Here is a 15,564-nt window from a genome sequence, read left to right as displayed (position 1 = left end):
ACTTTCTTCAAAATTATAAAATTAAGTTAATCTCGTTGTTGGGAGAGGAAGGATTTTTTTAGCACAAAAAGTTGTATGCGAGAAAGTGCTTCTAGTTATTAGCAACAGGATCAACACTTGAACCTTATGGGATTTAATAGTCGTGATGACTAACCTCCTGGCCAGAGAATTGTGTCCAATTTCAGACCTCCCTGATCTGGTTGGTAGGTGCCGATTTGACGCCAGATGCGGTACTCGTCTTTAGTCGAGGGAATGTTCGGGTTCTTGATGAGGTTGACTATTCTGTAGAAGCCGTTGGAGTTGAATCCGTCGCTATCGAATTTGTACTTAGAATTGTTTTTCACTGTGAAACTGCTTTGTTTGAGAACCCTGCAATTATTCAAGTCAGATGACCTCATGAAGTTTTTTAATTTTTCAACCTATTGTTTCAATTTCTGGATCTCCTTAACTATATCCCCTTTTTGCCAAAGGGGGAATATACGTTACTAGGTATTAAACTCTGGTATGCTTAACCGTTGATTTACTTCTTCATGGGGGGATATCGTTACTAGGTACCCGAATTTTGAAAAATAACAATAAGTGGTGGGCTGGCTGACCTTAGCAGTTCTTGCCCCTGCTTCACATGTGTTTGAATGTCCTGGTCTCTTAGACACGTCAAGGTATTTATTTCCGGTCGCACTGGTTCTCCGCTCAAATCACCAAGTACTTCTAGATTCTTCCGAGCCGACTCGGCTGCTCCCATTACGACCTCAGTTAAAGCCGAAACTACATCGGATGGGTCGTCCTTGAGAGCCGAGTAGAAAGATATGGAGCCGAGAGGTAGATGACGCATGATGCTAGGATCGTCCGAAAAACTGATGTCGGGAAATATCCAGATGTAGTTGTTGATCTCCGTACCGTCTGCAAAAACTCAAATTTAGAAAATTCAACTTTCACCGAACTTCAATAACTAGTCATATTGAATTTTTGTACCGTGAAGTTATAACTAGAGTTAATGAATTTGTACTAAGTTAAAACTATTTAAGCTGCGTGAGTTTAACATGGATGATTCGCTGAATTAAGTACTAATCGCTTCTTTAGCTTTCTGAAAGAAATGAATATAATGCCTTATACTTCAGAAAGGGGGTTGACAATTGATCAAGCAATACACCTCCCGAATTTAGCCAGATTTTGAGATAGTAATAGAATATTGGTGGAAGACCCTCTTTTCAGGAATTTAACTGCCTACCAAACCTAAAGGATGTCTTTTTGATGCTATTTTAGAACACCTGCTGTTAGCTATCCAACTCTAAAAAAAAGTCGCCAGTGGATACTACTTTTTGCGTGAGTGCGTCAAAGAAACCTCATAGCTTCTTTTTGGTTGAAACGTTCCGAAAACTGTCACAAAAGAGCAGTTTTTTTTACGTCTAGGGCCTTTTTCAGTTTTGGAGAAACTGGGGAAACTTATTGGCTGACGTAAAATTAAAAAAAGTTCCACTTCAAGACCATAACCATAATCCAAACTTACAACTAAAAGCATTATGGTTTTAAACTTGATAGATCAAATTATGAAAACAGAGCAGGGGCAGAGAAAAAGTCATGAGCATAAAAGGGTCAGTGCAATTTATTCGGATGTTCACACTCGGACTAATAAAGTAATCATGAGTCACATCTCGGGTCCACAGTTCAACCGATCGAATTATAAGGAGCCGATTTAGATAACCGCGGTATTCAATTTCTCTCCGCAGTACTATTAGTTTTGTTGGCTATGCCCTCAAACTTGTTTAAATAGGGTTAGGTTAAGCGATGCGTATCCTCATCTTCGACCAGTTGAACGGCGTTCATTAACTCACTCCAATCGTGGCCTGTGCCGCAATGGGCATGAAGACAGTGCGCTAAACAGAAAAGTAATTAAGCCGCTGGTTTCAAATTCTTTTTTCTAGAGACGATTACACGAAGCGTTCCTTGAAGATTCATTGAAAACCTAGAGGAGGTTCATTAAAAATGAGTCAAACTGATTTCGAGAGTGAGTAACATTACGCTAAAGTTTTAATAATGTAAGATGACACAAATAACTGCAAAATTAACTGACTTCACGGTGCAATTTCAAAAACCATTCTGCTTTTCAAAAATTGACATTTTGCTGCGATACAAATGGCTTGCTGATTGGACTGGTAGATTTCTTGAGATCCTTTTGGCACTCTTGCAGGGGGAGAGGGGAATCTAAGATTTTCTCAAGGGGGCAGCACTTCAAAAATTTCCAAAAATTTTGTCGTTTTTGTTCAAGTTGACCAAATTGATTTTCCAAGATTGCACAGAACACTACAAAGACCCTATTTAGGCTAAAAATTTCGGCCCTTGAGGAAAATTGGCGAAGAAAAAGAACATAAAAGAAAAATATTTTTTGGGTTCTACGGACGAAAGCGGGTGTCATAAAATGGTACCAAAGGGAATACTCGAGCCCCCCTCTGAAACCGCCCGGTTTTCTTATCGATCTATTAAAATGAGTCATTCATTCCTTTTGATTTTTCATTATAAAAAATTCCATATCGCAGAAATCAGTGTGCAATATGTATTAGCAATAAAGTAAAACAATATTGCTCGTATCAGGGCGAAGCCCTGAATGTTCCGACTGCCTTTTAAGGTTTATGGAGCAGTAATAACCTAAAAAATTAAATGTAAAAAAATGAAAGGAATTTTTTTTTCTTAAATTAGAAATTTTCTATGAAAATAATCACCCCTTGACGCCATATAAAGTACAAAAGAATAGATTTCGCTCCTTGTAACAAATCAATTATGGCAAATAAGCTTCTTTCAACCAGTTTGGAGCGATTTCTAAAACGGATTAAATCTCCGCTTACGCGCTTTAATAGCGCGAAGTATATCGCGCGTTAATTGTCCCAAATTGGTCAAAAGGGCAGTCTTTAAACCCCCATAACTTCACAAAAAATGATCACAGGTAAAATAACTTCTCAGGTCTCAGGACAACAATGCCTTTTGAATGATATAAAAAAATTTCATCAAAAATGGCAATTTAAAAAGTCGAAATTTGTCTGGAGAAAAAAAAACCCACCCGAGCACAAATTTTCCGTTACTTTCGTATCGAAAGTCGGAACAATTAGTTCGAACCTCTCAGCGCAAAAATATTAATTTGTTCCACATTTCTATCGAGACTTCTAACTTGAATTGAGTATCTTGGCTAAATTTAGCAGCACAGCGTATTATCAACCGCTAGATGCGGATTATCAACCGCTTTTTCACTGTAAGAAAAGGCAGTTAATATCAAGACACATCAGAATATCAATAACCTAGTTGTGATTTTTTGAGCAAAACAAAAAACTTCGAAAATTCGTCACATGATATATGGTTGCGAATGATTTAAAAATCCGATTCATATGATTTACGGAAAGATGGATATGAGTTGTCTGAGTCTGGATTAGTTTTGAGTTTAAACTCTTACACTGTGTTTGCGTTAGTTTATTGTTCCGACTTTCGATGCGAAAGTAAAGGAATGTTTCTGCTCGGGGTGGGTTTTTTTTTAGACAAATTTCGACTTTTTAACTAGCCATTTTTGACGGAATTTTTTAAATATCATTCAGAAGTTATTGTGATCTTGATCTTAAATTTGGAAAACTATTTCACCTGTGATGATTTTTTGTGAAGTTATGGGGGTTTAAAGATTGCCATTTTGGCCAATTTGGTACAATTAACCCGCGATATAGTTCGCGCTATTAAAGCGCGTAAGCGGAGATTTAATCCGTCTTAGAAATCGTTCCAAATTGGACGAAAGAAGCTTATTTGCCATAAATGATTTGTTACAAGGAGCAAAATCTATTCTTCTGTAGTTTATATGGCGTGTGGGGATTGATTTTGATGGAAAAAAATCAAATTTTCAAAAGAAAAAAATTTCATTTTTTTATTACATTTAATTTGTTAATGGTATTTAGGTTATTACTGCTCCATAAACCTTAAAAGGCAGTCGGAACATTCAGAGCTTCGCCTGGATACTAGCAGTCTTGTTCCCCTTGCTTTGTAAATCTGGTAAGAAAAGAAAACAAGGCTGGTCATATCAGACATTTCTTTACATGTTCTGACTGTCCTTTAATTCAGTTTAACATTTTTTATTGTTTTTAATTAAAAAATTCTTTTTGCACTTGAATCGATGTTTGAAATAACCTGTGCGAATGGCACAGAAGCTGGTTATACTTGCTTAGTAGTAAAAAGAGAAATTAATTACACTTGAAGGATTGGTTTTTTTGTTTTTGTTTTTTTTTCCAATAAAGGCGTCTTTTTTTGTTCTGTTTCTGGGTTTTTATTTTGTTTTACGTTTCCTTATTTTGTAAATTCTATTTCTAATGAAACGTAAATTGATTGATTTTTAACGTTTTTGTTCGCTGTAATTGGTGAAGGTAAAATTTTGTTGGCTCCATTTTCTTATACAAAAACAATTCTACTAATTTCATTCTTTTTTTTACTTCAACGAAACTAACGATATGAGGTCTTTTAAACTCCAACTATTTTTAGTGTCGGTTAAGTTATTATAATAGTTTTTGGAACGTGAATTTTTTGGATAATTAATTCTACCTTTTTTTAATGATTTTTGTTGATTTACCTTATAGTTATGCGAGAGCAATTAATAGAAATTTTCTACTCATCAAACAGCCCTCATTGTCTATTTAATGAACTTAATTTTTTTTTTCAAAAATTTTTTGAGCGCATTTTTTTATTTCATTTTTCTTGTTTAAAAAATGGTGGAGGAAAACTACAAAAACTCTTTTACAAACTTTATAAAGCTTCTTTGTATTGTTTTTTCAATTATGGCATTCATAAAGTAGATTTTTCTTGCAAATAAAATTATTGTCCTGCATGTATCTCTTTTGCTTCGCCTGCATCACCTTCTTAAGTTTCGGATGATTGCTTCAGATTATTGGAGTTTTAAATAATTCTCCGCGCTCAAAAAAAACAGGCTTACATGCTGAGACTGATCAATTGACTGATATTATTCAGGAAAAAAATAGTCGATCAATTTGACTAAAGCGTCTCTTTTTGAACCAGCTACAATTATCAATAAATGATTGCAGAAGAAAAATTTTTTAAAGGTGATATTATGGCTTTGACCTTTTATAACAACAAAGCGTTTTTCATCATCAATAATTATTCCAACAAATTGCATTTTTGTGAATGAGAACTATACTCGAACCTAAATAACTTGTTTTGATTCCTAGCACGTTCATGAAAATGAGTAGAAAAACCTACCCGCATATTTAGGCGTAAGTAATAGATTATAAATGATTATTATGATGATTTTTTGACAATTATAATTGATTATAATTACCAAAATTTGGTGTTTGAAGGATTTATAAACGATTATAATCGTGATTTTTTCCAAGAGATTATCATCTCTTATTATCGATTATAATTGATTATAATTCTTACAAAAAACCCTTAATATCAATTATAATTGATTATAATCTCTGATTTTGCCAAAATTTTAACAATTCAAAAAAAATACTCGAAATATTACTTATGGGTTATTAATTTTGTGTCAATAAGAAAATCTCTAGAAAAGAGATCTCTTGAACCCTTTGGTTCATCTGAACACAAAGTTTTACCACGAAACAAAAGTTTCACAGAGATCTTTTCATATTAGTAGAAAGGTTCCCGCGGTAGATAAAAATAAAAATTTCCGAATCATTCATGAAACTAAATCAATTTGCTGATGTTTTGGGTGGGTAAAAAAGCTTAAATTATGCATCAAAAAACAACTCTAATGGGGAAGAAATGCAAAAAAAACCTGATAAGTTTGAATTGATTGGAAAACTTTAAAAAAAATCTCATTTTTCATAGGAATCAACGTCTACAAAAAGCATAAAATATAAGCAATTTAGATGCAACTTCGAACACAAAAAGGACAAACAAGGGATTATAATCAATTATAATCGATTATAATGGACTTATGTGCAAAATTAATTAATTGAAATTTTGATTAAAAATAATGGATTACAATCAATTGTAATTGATTATAATTGTATCAAAATATAGACGAAAAAAATAATTGATTATAACCGGTTATAATGTAATATAATTAATTATAAATTGATTTTAAAAAGAGAGATTATAATCGCTTATTAATTGATTAAAATCGATTGTTTCTCAATTTTAGTAAGACTGGTACTAAGATCGTAATATAAACAATTATCAACGCTTGAATCTGGATGCGGGTAACGCAAAGTGTGTTGTTTCCAAATACTTTAAGGCATTTAAAATATCGCTGGGAATCAAAAACTATGATTTCGAAGCTCCATTCGTACTGATTCAGACTTCCAAAACTATTCCAAAACATGTTTCAGTATTGCGAAAATTTTCTGAGTTACTACTTTTCAGACTATATTAGACAAAAGTAATTGATAACCTGAATTCTTGTTCAATCTAAACAACTTCATTGTAGCTTTTTATATTAGTTTCTTACTTTCAACGATTTCTTGCTTTTACTTAAAAACTAACAAAAAATTTAGTGAAACAATTGCGAAGAATTTTATCCCGTGTTTAAACTTCTTTCGTTTTTTATAATTTTAGTTAATCACTGTGGTGGGATAAGTTTACTGTTTGCGCAACAACTGATCTTAGGGTGGAACAAAGATCGATATCGACTCAGAGCAACAGAATTTTCTATGAAATTTGAAAAAATTCGGTTTCACTCTGCTTTCATGGACTCAAAAAAAATGTTTCAGCCAGCTACACGCCTTGCAATAATTTTGATCGATCTTTTTCTCTTTTTTATGTTTGAAATTTGATATTTTGTTTCACTTGGGACAAAAATAAAAATATTAAAAAGGAAGGAAAAGAAATTTTTGTGTATCTTTAGTCGCAGGACCACTTAGTCACAGAACCAAGCAAACCATTTTCCTTATTGTTTTTAACGCAGTCCAGACAAAACCTTCTCACAGAAAAGAAACCAAAGTCACAATGAGTGTTTTGTATAAGTAGCTCGAATTAAAATTTTGTTTTCAAACTGGAACCTGATCTAAACTACATTTTATGATTGGATAAATTAGATATTTTACCACTGTAAAGTATTTAATATTAACCAATCATGATCCATCTAACTAACAACCCACTTATTTGTAAGTGCTGAAATTACTTGTAATTTCAGCACCAGAGAGATTTGAAATTAACTTAGAAATTAGTTGCCTCTCCAAGAGAACTTCAGCAGCCGCAATAAACCAGTATACCCTAGATCTATTGAGCCTAGCAGAGACTAGTTAAACAACCTGAGACTAGAATAGTATAAGAGTAAGATTAGGATCGGTATTAGACTAAGAAGTTGCACGAATCTATCCGGCCGAAAATAAGATAGCGTGACGAGCAGACGGTGTACCCTATCCGAAATTACTCTATGAGTTAAGACCATCGGTTATAACTCATCTGGTGCGACCATAAGTCTCGAACAAGACCTTAATAGCTTAGAATTAACCAAAAATAGATTAGAATTTAGACAAAACATTTTTAAAATGTTACACGACGATAATTTAATCGAAATGTCTCTACAACTCAATAGATCAGAGCCAATATTCCGAACGATAATAGAACTACCCGGAATTGGAAGAAGACCTCGAACCAGAGACGACATACGACAAAGTAGAAACTTACCAAATAGTTATCTGATAGTACGGCAAAAGCCAACACAAACTTTTATTTTTAGAATTTTATTAGCAATGAATTTAGATTTTCATTTGCAAACTTAAACCTTGAAGTCAATCTTCATGATCATTTCAGGCGCTAAAGAAAAATAATAATATACAATAACGATTGATAAAAAGATCTCAGATCGTTTTCCTAAAATTCTGCAGTATTATATAAAACATGTTTGGAAAATATTTATTGAAAATCAAAACAAAAATTAGTAGCATGACAATAAACTGTTAGTAATCATAAAATCATCAGTTGTCCCAGCTTCATCACCTAAAACATAACAGCAATCATAAGCTCACTAATATCATTAAAACGCTAAATCTTTTCTTAAATAAATTTAAACCATTTTAAACTTAAATTCACTTAATTTTAAAATCAGATCATCAAGGCTTATCCTTGGATCTTAATTAATTTTCTATTTAATTAAATTTAAAAAACTTGATCATCAAGGCCTATCCTTGGATCAAAAAGAACAATTTTGTTCTCCCCCACCCACTTAGCTAGTGTCTAACGACCTCAAACGTCGATTCACTATCCAACCCTTTCAAAAAACCCAAGACTAATAGAAATTTTTGAACAAAACTAATCATTCAAATTAGGATAAACAGTGAAGAACTTCGGTTATTCATCCTTCACTTGAACCCTCCTCTTACCAGACCCAGGATAAATCTTAGACTTAGTAAGTTTAAAATAGTATCTAACGAACTACTCGCGTTCTAATTATACCTGAACTTTGTGGATCGATTTACTATTCTCCGACCCTTGAACACAATCACTACCCCTAAGTAAGATTAAGTAAGTTAACACCTTAACTTATACTAGCCACGTGAAAGTAAAAAATCATTCTTCGGAATCGATATACTTTTCTCTCCAACCCTGAACAAATAGACCCAGGTTAAGCTAACCAAAAAATCGTAAGGACTAACAATTTAAGAAAATAGAAATCATCTAACAACTTTTTGCATCCGTCATCCTAAACCTTATGTCATTTAAAAATCTAGGAAACAAACAAACAATCGTTTTGCACAACTGTGAAATAGATAACAAAAAATACGACCTTGTAATCACACCACACACACAAACAGTTGGATAGATCAGAACAAAACGACAAACACTAAAAAGGAAAAAAATAACTAAACAAAGACAAATAACACGAAAAAGATTTTCCAAAAATAGAAACGCATTCTCAGAATCAGAAGTCAGCAATTTAGACGAACTTTATAAATTAAAAGAATCCATCGAAAAAAATTGTCCTATTCACGATCAATTATATTTTTCCGACTCAGAAACAACTTCAAATTCATCAAAAAGAGGAAAAAGAAGAATAAAAAAGCAATATAAACACAAACCAGTACACTTGTATAATTGGAATCAACCAATTAGACACATCGATAATTACCTATTAACAGTCATTAAACGAAAAAATGAGCCAAACACACACTCCAAGTGAAGATAGTCCAGACGACGATGATATCTACCCCTTCCTAGTAGATGCACCCGATAATAGAGGACAACATGATCTTTGCAAGAATTTCCTCCTAAATTTGTTTGAACCCGGAATTAGCCCATATAAAACAGAGTTCCCAGATGTAAAAATAAAAAGACAGATTATTGATCACTATCTGAAAGATATATGTAACTTAACACAACAATACGGAATCTACACCATAGAATTCAGCTCACCAAACCCGAATCACCGCAAATATGTAATTCAAACAGACGATCTTGATTTAGAATTTTCAAAAGTATTCTCAGAATATATAAAAAGCATACAATATCATAACTCACAAAGAGCAAACTCCATATTTACTAATGAAGTTTTTGCAATAATATATAGTCATATTTCAATATTAGAAAATGAAAACCCAATCCCGCATATCTCACCGAATGAGACATCCAAACATATAAAGGTACGACATGAAATCACACTATTTTCAACTTTTCTACATATAATTAAAGAAAATTTCACTAAAGATGAAATTTCACAACACTACAAATCAATCCAATGAAAATGCCAAAACAAAATGCTTGAATACAAATCACATCTATCAAAATATACAAAAAGAACAACCCAATGAAAAAATTTGGACAATACCATTTCTTTTAGAAAGTCCAAGAAACAAAGAATTTCAACCACCAGATCTTGAAATTGATTTTTTAATTGATTCAGGAGCAGAATCAAACATAATAAACATTCCCACATGGAATGAGATAAAAACATTACACCCAAAACTAACACCTCTTGAAACCTCCAGTAAACTAGCAACAGCACAAGGATCAACATTGGTAAACTATGGAAAAATTCAATTTTTTCTTCTCCCCACAAGAACAATAGAGCAAAATAAAATTTTAAATAAACCATTTAAACAAATATTCCATATCACTGATATTAAACACAATATCATTGGAATACATTTATCTCTAAATATATACCAACAATCAACATTTTGAATAGTAAAATACTAATCAAAGATAAATACACAAAAACAAAAGACACATCCCTAACATTTTTCCAAAGATTAAATAAACAACCACTATTCTTTTCAAAATTTTATCCAATATATAACCAACAAAGAAAACACTTGAAACCACTATCAGGAAACATATATAATTTTTCAATAAAACAAGTTCACCAATATGATAAAAAACAAAATAAACAACAACTCTATATGTCAGACTTTGAATTCAAACCTATCCATAAATTTTTCAAAATCACAATTTCATCCATAAAATATTTGAAAAACTCGAATTCAGATATTATTTCGTTACATGTATACAATAATACACCCTATCAAGTAACATTACCTTTAGGACTTTTGGGATATTGCGAAACCAACGCTACGATATCACCAGTACACGAAAAAGCATACCGCGTAAATAATATACTCCAATTATTAGATATTTGTCAATCCACAATTCTTAATGAAGAATTATCCATAAATAATATAATAAGTAATGAAAAAAGAAATACAGATTATTTCACAAAAACCCCATATTTCAAACCTACATTCAACATAAATAACTATACAGAGAATCAACAGAAATTTTTAACAATGTTTAACTTCCAACATTCACAAGACGAATTTGATAAGTTAGCCAAACAGCTAATAAAATATTCATCAGTCTATGCAACATCCAAATTTGATGTTGGCAAAATTAGTTCATCACTACATCTCCCATTAAAACCTGACGCAGTTTTCAAAAAACAAAGAGCAAGTAAAGTACCAATTCATTTACACGATAAAGTGAACAGATTACTCGATATTTTAGAACAATACAAAATTATATCACCGGTAAACAAAGAAGAACAACCAAAAGGTAACACATTTATCAACCCTGTTATCATCCTAGCAAAAGGAGAATCATTAAAAATAGTTCTAGACGCTAGATATCTTAATTCACTAATAGACGAATCAAAATGCAATTGGCCTATTGAACCAATACATGTTACTTTACAACCGCAGAATAGAGCATATAATCAATACTTTGAATAGTGCATATAATCAAATGTCACTAGATGAACAATCGCGACGCTTAACACAATTTGTTATTGGAAATCAGCAATATGAATTCAAATGCCTATTCTATGGAATATCCATGGGACCAGCAGCATTTTCAGCTTTTATGAGTAAAATTTTTAGACCACTAATACTCAATAAAAACGCAATCACCTATTTAGACGATGTTTTTATGCAATCACAGACAAAAGAAGAAATGTTTAATGTTTTAGAACACTATCACAAAATACTTCAGAACGAAAATCTGAAGGCCGCCCCGATAAATCACACTTCTTTTTAACACGAGTTAAATTCTTAGGACACAATATAGAAAGAAAAACAATCACTCCATTAAAATCACGCATTGATGCTATTCAGAAGCTCCAACCACCAACAAACAAAAAGAAAATCCAAGAATTCCTTGGAATGTTAAACTTTTTAAGCAAATATGTCTATAAAATGTAATTATACCTAAGACCATTCTATAATATACTTAGACAACAAAATAATTTTGAATGGAACACAGAACATCAAGCACGACTTGAAGAAATTAAAAAACTCTTAACTGAACAAATTTCGAATACAATTCCAGATCCAAATCAACCATTCTATGCAATGTGCGATGTTTCGAATTTTGGCATCGAAGCAAAATTTTGGCATCGAAGCAGGAAAGAATCTTGCATTACCAGACACTTTAAGTCGAAATACACCACCTGAATTACTTACACGTAAAACTACAGTTGAAATACCCAAAAATATAAAATTTTACCTTGCAGAAAACAAAACATCACCCCGACTAGAATGCAAATATGCAGTAAAAACTGACGTTGAACAATCACAAATAAATAATCTACAACACTTCCCACTTTATTTAGATTGCCAAAATAACCACTACGAAGTTGATCTACTTGAAACATAAACTTTTAAACCAATTCCATATTCACAATGGATAAAAAATAACACCCAACAAAAAAAAGTAAAACAACACCCGCATAAAAAAGACCTTTTTCCGTTAATTGAAAAAGAAAATCTAACTGATAAAATAAATTTATCAGGACCGCAAACAAACGATTCAAAATACACAATAAATCAAGTTTTTGACCTCCATGACCCACTTGATGCAATTCCTTTATCTAAATTAGAAATAGAAAACATTTTTCTCCCCCCAACAGATAAAATTACAATTAATATTTTGAAACAATATCAAAATCTTGACCCAATAATTAGACAACATTATTACAATCACACAATGGCACAAACAAAATGAATCTTATATCAGCAAATTCTCGATTATTCACTCAAGCAGAGCTACGACTCTCAACTCTAATGAGAGAATGTACAGCCATAATATATACACTAACAGAATATGAATTTCTGATACTTGGATCAAAACATCCAACAGTTCTATTCACAGATCACAAACCAATCATTTTACTCTTTACACAAAAATCTAATCCAAATCACAGAGTTCACAAATTTCAATTAATTCTAATGAAATTCCCAAACTTACATATAGTTTGGACAGCAGGAAAGAATCTTGCATTACCAGACACTTTAAGTCGAAATACACCACCTGAATTACTTACACGTAAAACTACAGTTGAAATACCCAAAAATATAAAATTTAACCTTGCAGAAAACAAAACATCACCCCGACTAGAATGCAAATATGCAGTAAAAACTGACGTTGAACAATCACAAATAAATAATCTACAACACTTCCCACTTTATTTAGATTGCCAAAATAACCACTACAAAGTTGATCTACTTGGAACATCAACTTTTAAACCAATTCCATATTCACAATGGATAAAAAATAACACCCAACAAAAAAGAGTAAAACAACACCCGCATAAAAAAGACCTTTTTCCGTTAATTGAAAAAGAAAATCTAACTGATAAAATAAATTTATCAGGACCGCAAACAAACGATTCAAAATACACAATAAATCAAGTTTTTGACCTCCATGACCCACTTGATGCAATTCCTTTATCTAAATTAGAAATAGAAAACATTTTTCTCCCCCCAACAGATAAAATTACAATTAATATTTTGAAACAATATCAAAATCTTGACCCAATAATTAGACAACTAAAATCATGGCACAAATATAAAACTAAACCCGTAAAGGCAGATACAACAATATTAGGAAATAAAACACTCCTCCGATATTTTCGAAAATTTAATAATACAACAATTAATGAAAACACAGACCTTCTAGAATACCAATTAAATGAATCTACAGTTCCCTGTCTCCCTTTAAGTATGATTCTCATAGCTTTTAATATCTCACATACACAAAACATTAAAGGACACTCTGGATCAGAGAAAACATATTCAAATTTCATACAAAATTTTTATTTTCCAAATGCACCAATTTGGATAAAAGTACTATGCAATGATTGTATAGTATGTCAGCTAAATAAACCTTATCCAAATCAAAAACAAATAGCACAAAAACAAGACTTTTCATTGATACAAAAGTATTTCATTTGATACAAAAGGACCAATTTCACCATCATCCGAAGGAAACTCCTACATTATGGTAATTGTTGACGCATTTACACATTATGTAGCACTTAACCCAGTACCACATTGTAACGCTTATTACGCTTACACAACACTTTATGAACACTGGATAGCCAAATTCGGACTACCAGAAATTTTAGTTACAGACAACGGTACGGAATTCATAAATAATGAAATCATCACACTATGTCATTTATATAACATCAAACACAAACCACGTACATCTCACGCACCTTGGACAAACGGCTTAGTCGAAGGTATGAACCGTTCACTACAAGAATATCTTAGATGTATCATCAATGGAAATGATACAAAATACACCGAATGGTCAGCAGATGTAAAACTATTTCCCTTAGCATATAATTCACAAATCACGACAACTCTAGGAATGTCACCATATGAAATGGTTTTTAATCAAAAGCCACGCAAACCAATTATTTACAGCAAACTCTCATAAAAATGCACAAAGTCATTGCCAACCGAATAAAGACTCAATTTGTTATAACCTACCTTTACACACACACGAAGAAGATCATTTTCATCACCCACAAATTCTTAAATTAGCCTCCGGTACACACACCGAATGGATTTTAAACAGAGATAAAAAGCACAATGAAATTTACCAAAAAGTAACAAAAAAGTTGTTACAAAGGCAAAACATTTATGAACAAATAAATTCACGCTTTACACCAGCCTCCGATTTAAAAATTGGAACATTTGTTTTAATACCCAATTTTAACACTCAAAAAGGAATCTCTAAAAAATTACAACCCCTTCGTAAAGGACCATACCAAATAATTGCCAAACCCACTGATGTCACATATAAAATCACCGACTCAGACAAAAAAGAATTTGTTCAACATCGAAACAATCTATTACCTTATTACCCAAAAGAATACGCACTACGCGAACTAACTCAATTATATTCTTTCACAGGTTTAAAAGTTATTCAAAATATCCCACATACGGAGAATAAAACAAAGGAACAACATGACATTCATCTCGAAAATCAAAATAAAAAATCAACTACAACAAAAAACAATACAAAAAAGCTAGATCAAAATATACCTCAAAAAGAAAGAAAAAATAGAAAATTGACAGAAAAAATAATACCCCAAGAACAAATCGACAAATCAGAACATAGACAGTCATCACGACTTAGAAACCAACCACGTAAAAACTATAAAACATTCATCCCACAATCTAAAATATTAAAGAAAGTCGAATTTCAAAAACAGCTTTAATTTTATATTTCATAATTTTTGCACCTCTGAAATATTTTGAACTTTCATTTTTCAAAATAACATGCTGAAAAACACGCAGCGACTCTAGTTCATAATTAGCCAATAGGATTCATCCAATCCGTCACCTTCTCTAATTATAGCACAAGTCAACTAGACGAACGATATTGAAACTCCAGGCATATCTATAACTATAACTTTGCGACCTCCAGGTCAAAAATAAGCAAACCATTCCAACTTGACAACTAAAATAAATATCACCATAATATCATAACCCTCCCTTATCTAATAAACCAAAGATCAACAATATTTCCCCATGTCAGACCTCAAAAACCCCCCAAACAAATATGTTAAATTAGCCTAAAGTAAAAGAACGACCATTTTAATTAGCCTAAAGTATAAAAATCTCAAAAATACCCCAGATCATTTGACAAATAAAAATAAAGAAAAAGAAGACCTCCCGATCACCATAAAATTTGCCCCCAACAACTTTTCACAAAACTCAACCCACTTGTCAAAAAAACCAATAAATATTTCGACCACACTTGAAAATTGCCTCAAACACCAAAAAATATTCGATCAAGAAGCCATTTCTTAAATGCTCTTCTCTCGACCAGTCAACATAA

General features: G+C 32.1%; 2 protein-coding genes across 6 annotated transcripts in view; both read right to left on the bottom strand.

The window, feature by feature from the left end:
• Positions 1-15,564, bottom strand: part of LOC134839588 (rab-like protein 6) — a 323,021-nt gene that overhangs the window by 180,013 nt on the left and 127,444 nt on the right. The window lies entirely within an intron of this gene.
• LOC134839574 (glutamate receptor ionotropic, NMDA 3A-like) overlaps positions 1-15,564 on the bottom strand; it is a 106,054-nt gene that overhangs the window by 16,794 nt on the left and 73,696 nt on the right. For 4 of the 5 annotated variants that reach the window (XM_063855167.1, XM_063855169.1, XM_063855166.1 and 1 more), the window contains 3 exons: positions 1,833-1,874; positions 597-900; positions 155-369 (listed from right to left, as the gene is read on the bottom strand). In XM_063855167.1, coding sequence (XP_063711237.1) covers positions 155-369; positions 597-900; positions 1,833-1,874 — 561 coding nt within the window. The remainder of the gene's footprint in view (positions 1-154; positions 370-596; positions 901-1,832; positions 1,875-15,564) is intronic. The other variant, XM_063855171.1, reaches the window with a different exon arrangement.

The sequence above is a fragment of the Symsagittifera roscoffensis genome, chromosome 2, assembly GCF_963678635.1.
Source record: "Symsagittifera roscoffensis chromosome 2, txSymRosc1.1, whole genome shotgun sequence".
Lineage (NCBI taxonomy): Eukaryota > Metazoa > Xenacoelomorpha > Acoela > Convolutidae > Symsagittifera > Symsagittifera roscoffensis.
Note: the sequence above shows the minus strand (reverse complement) of the source record. Positions and strands in the feature narration are given on the sequence as shown.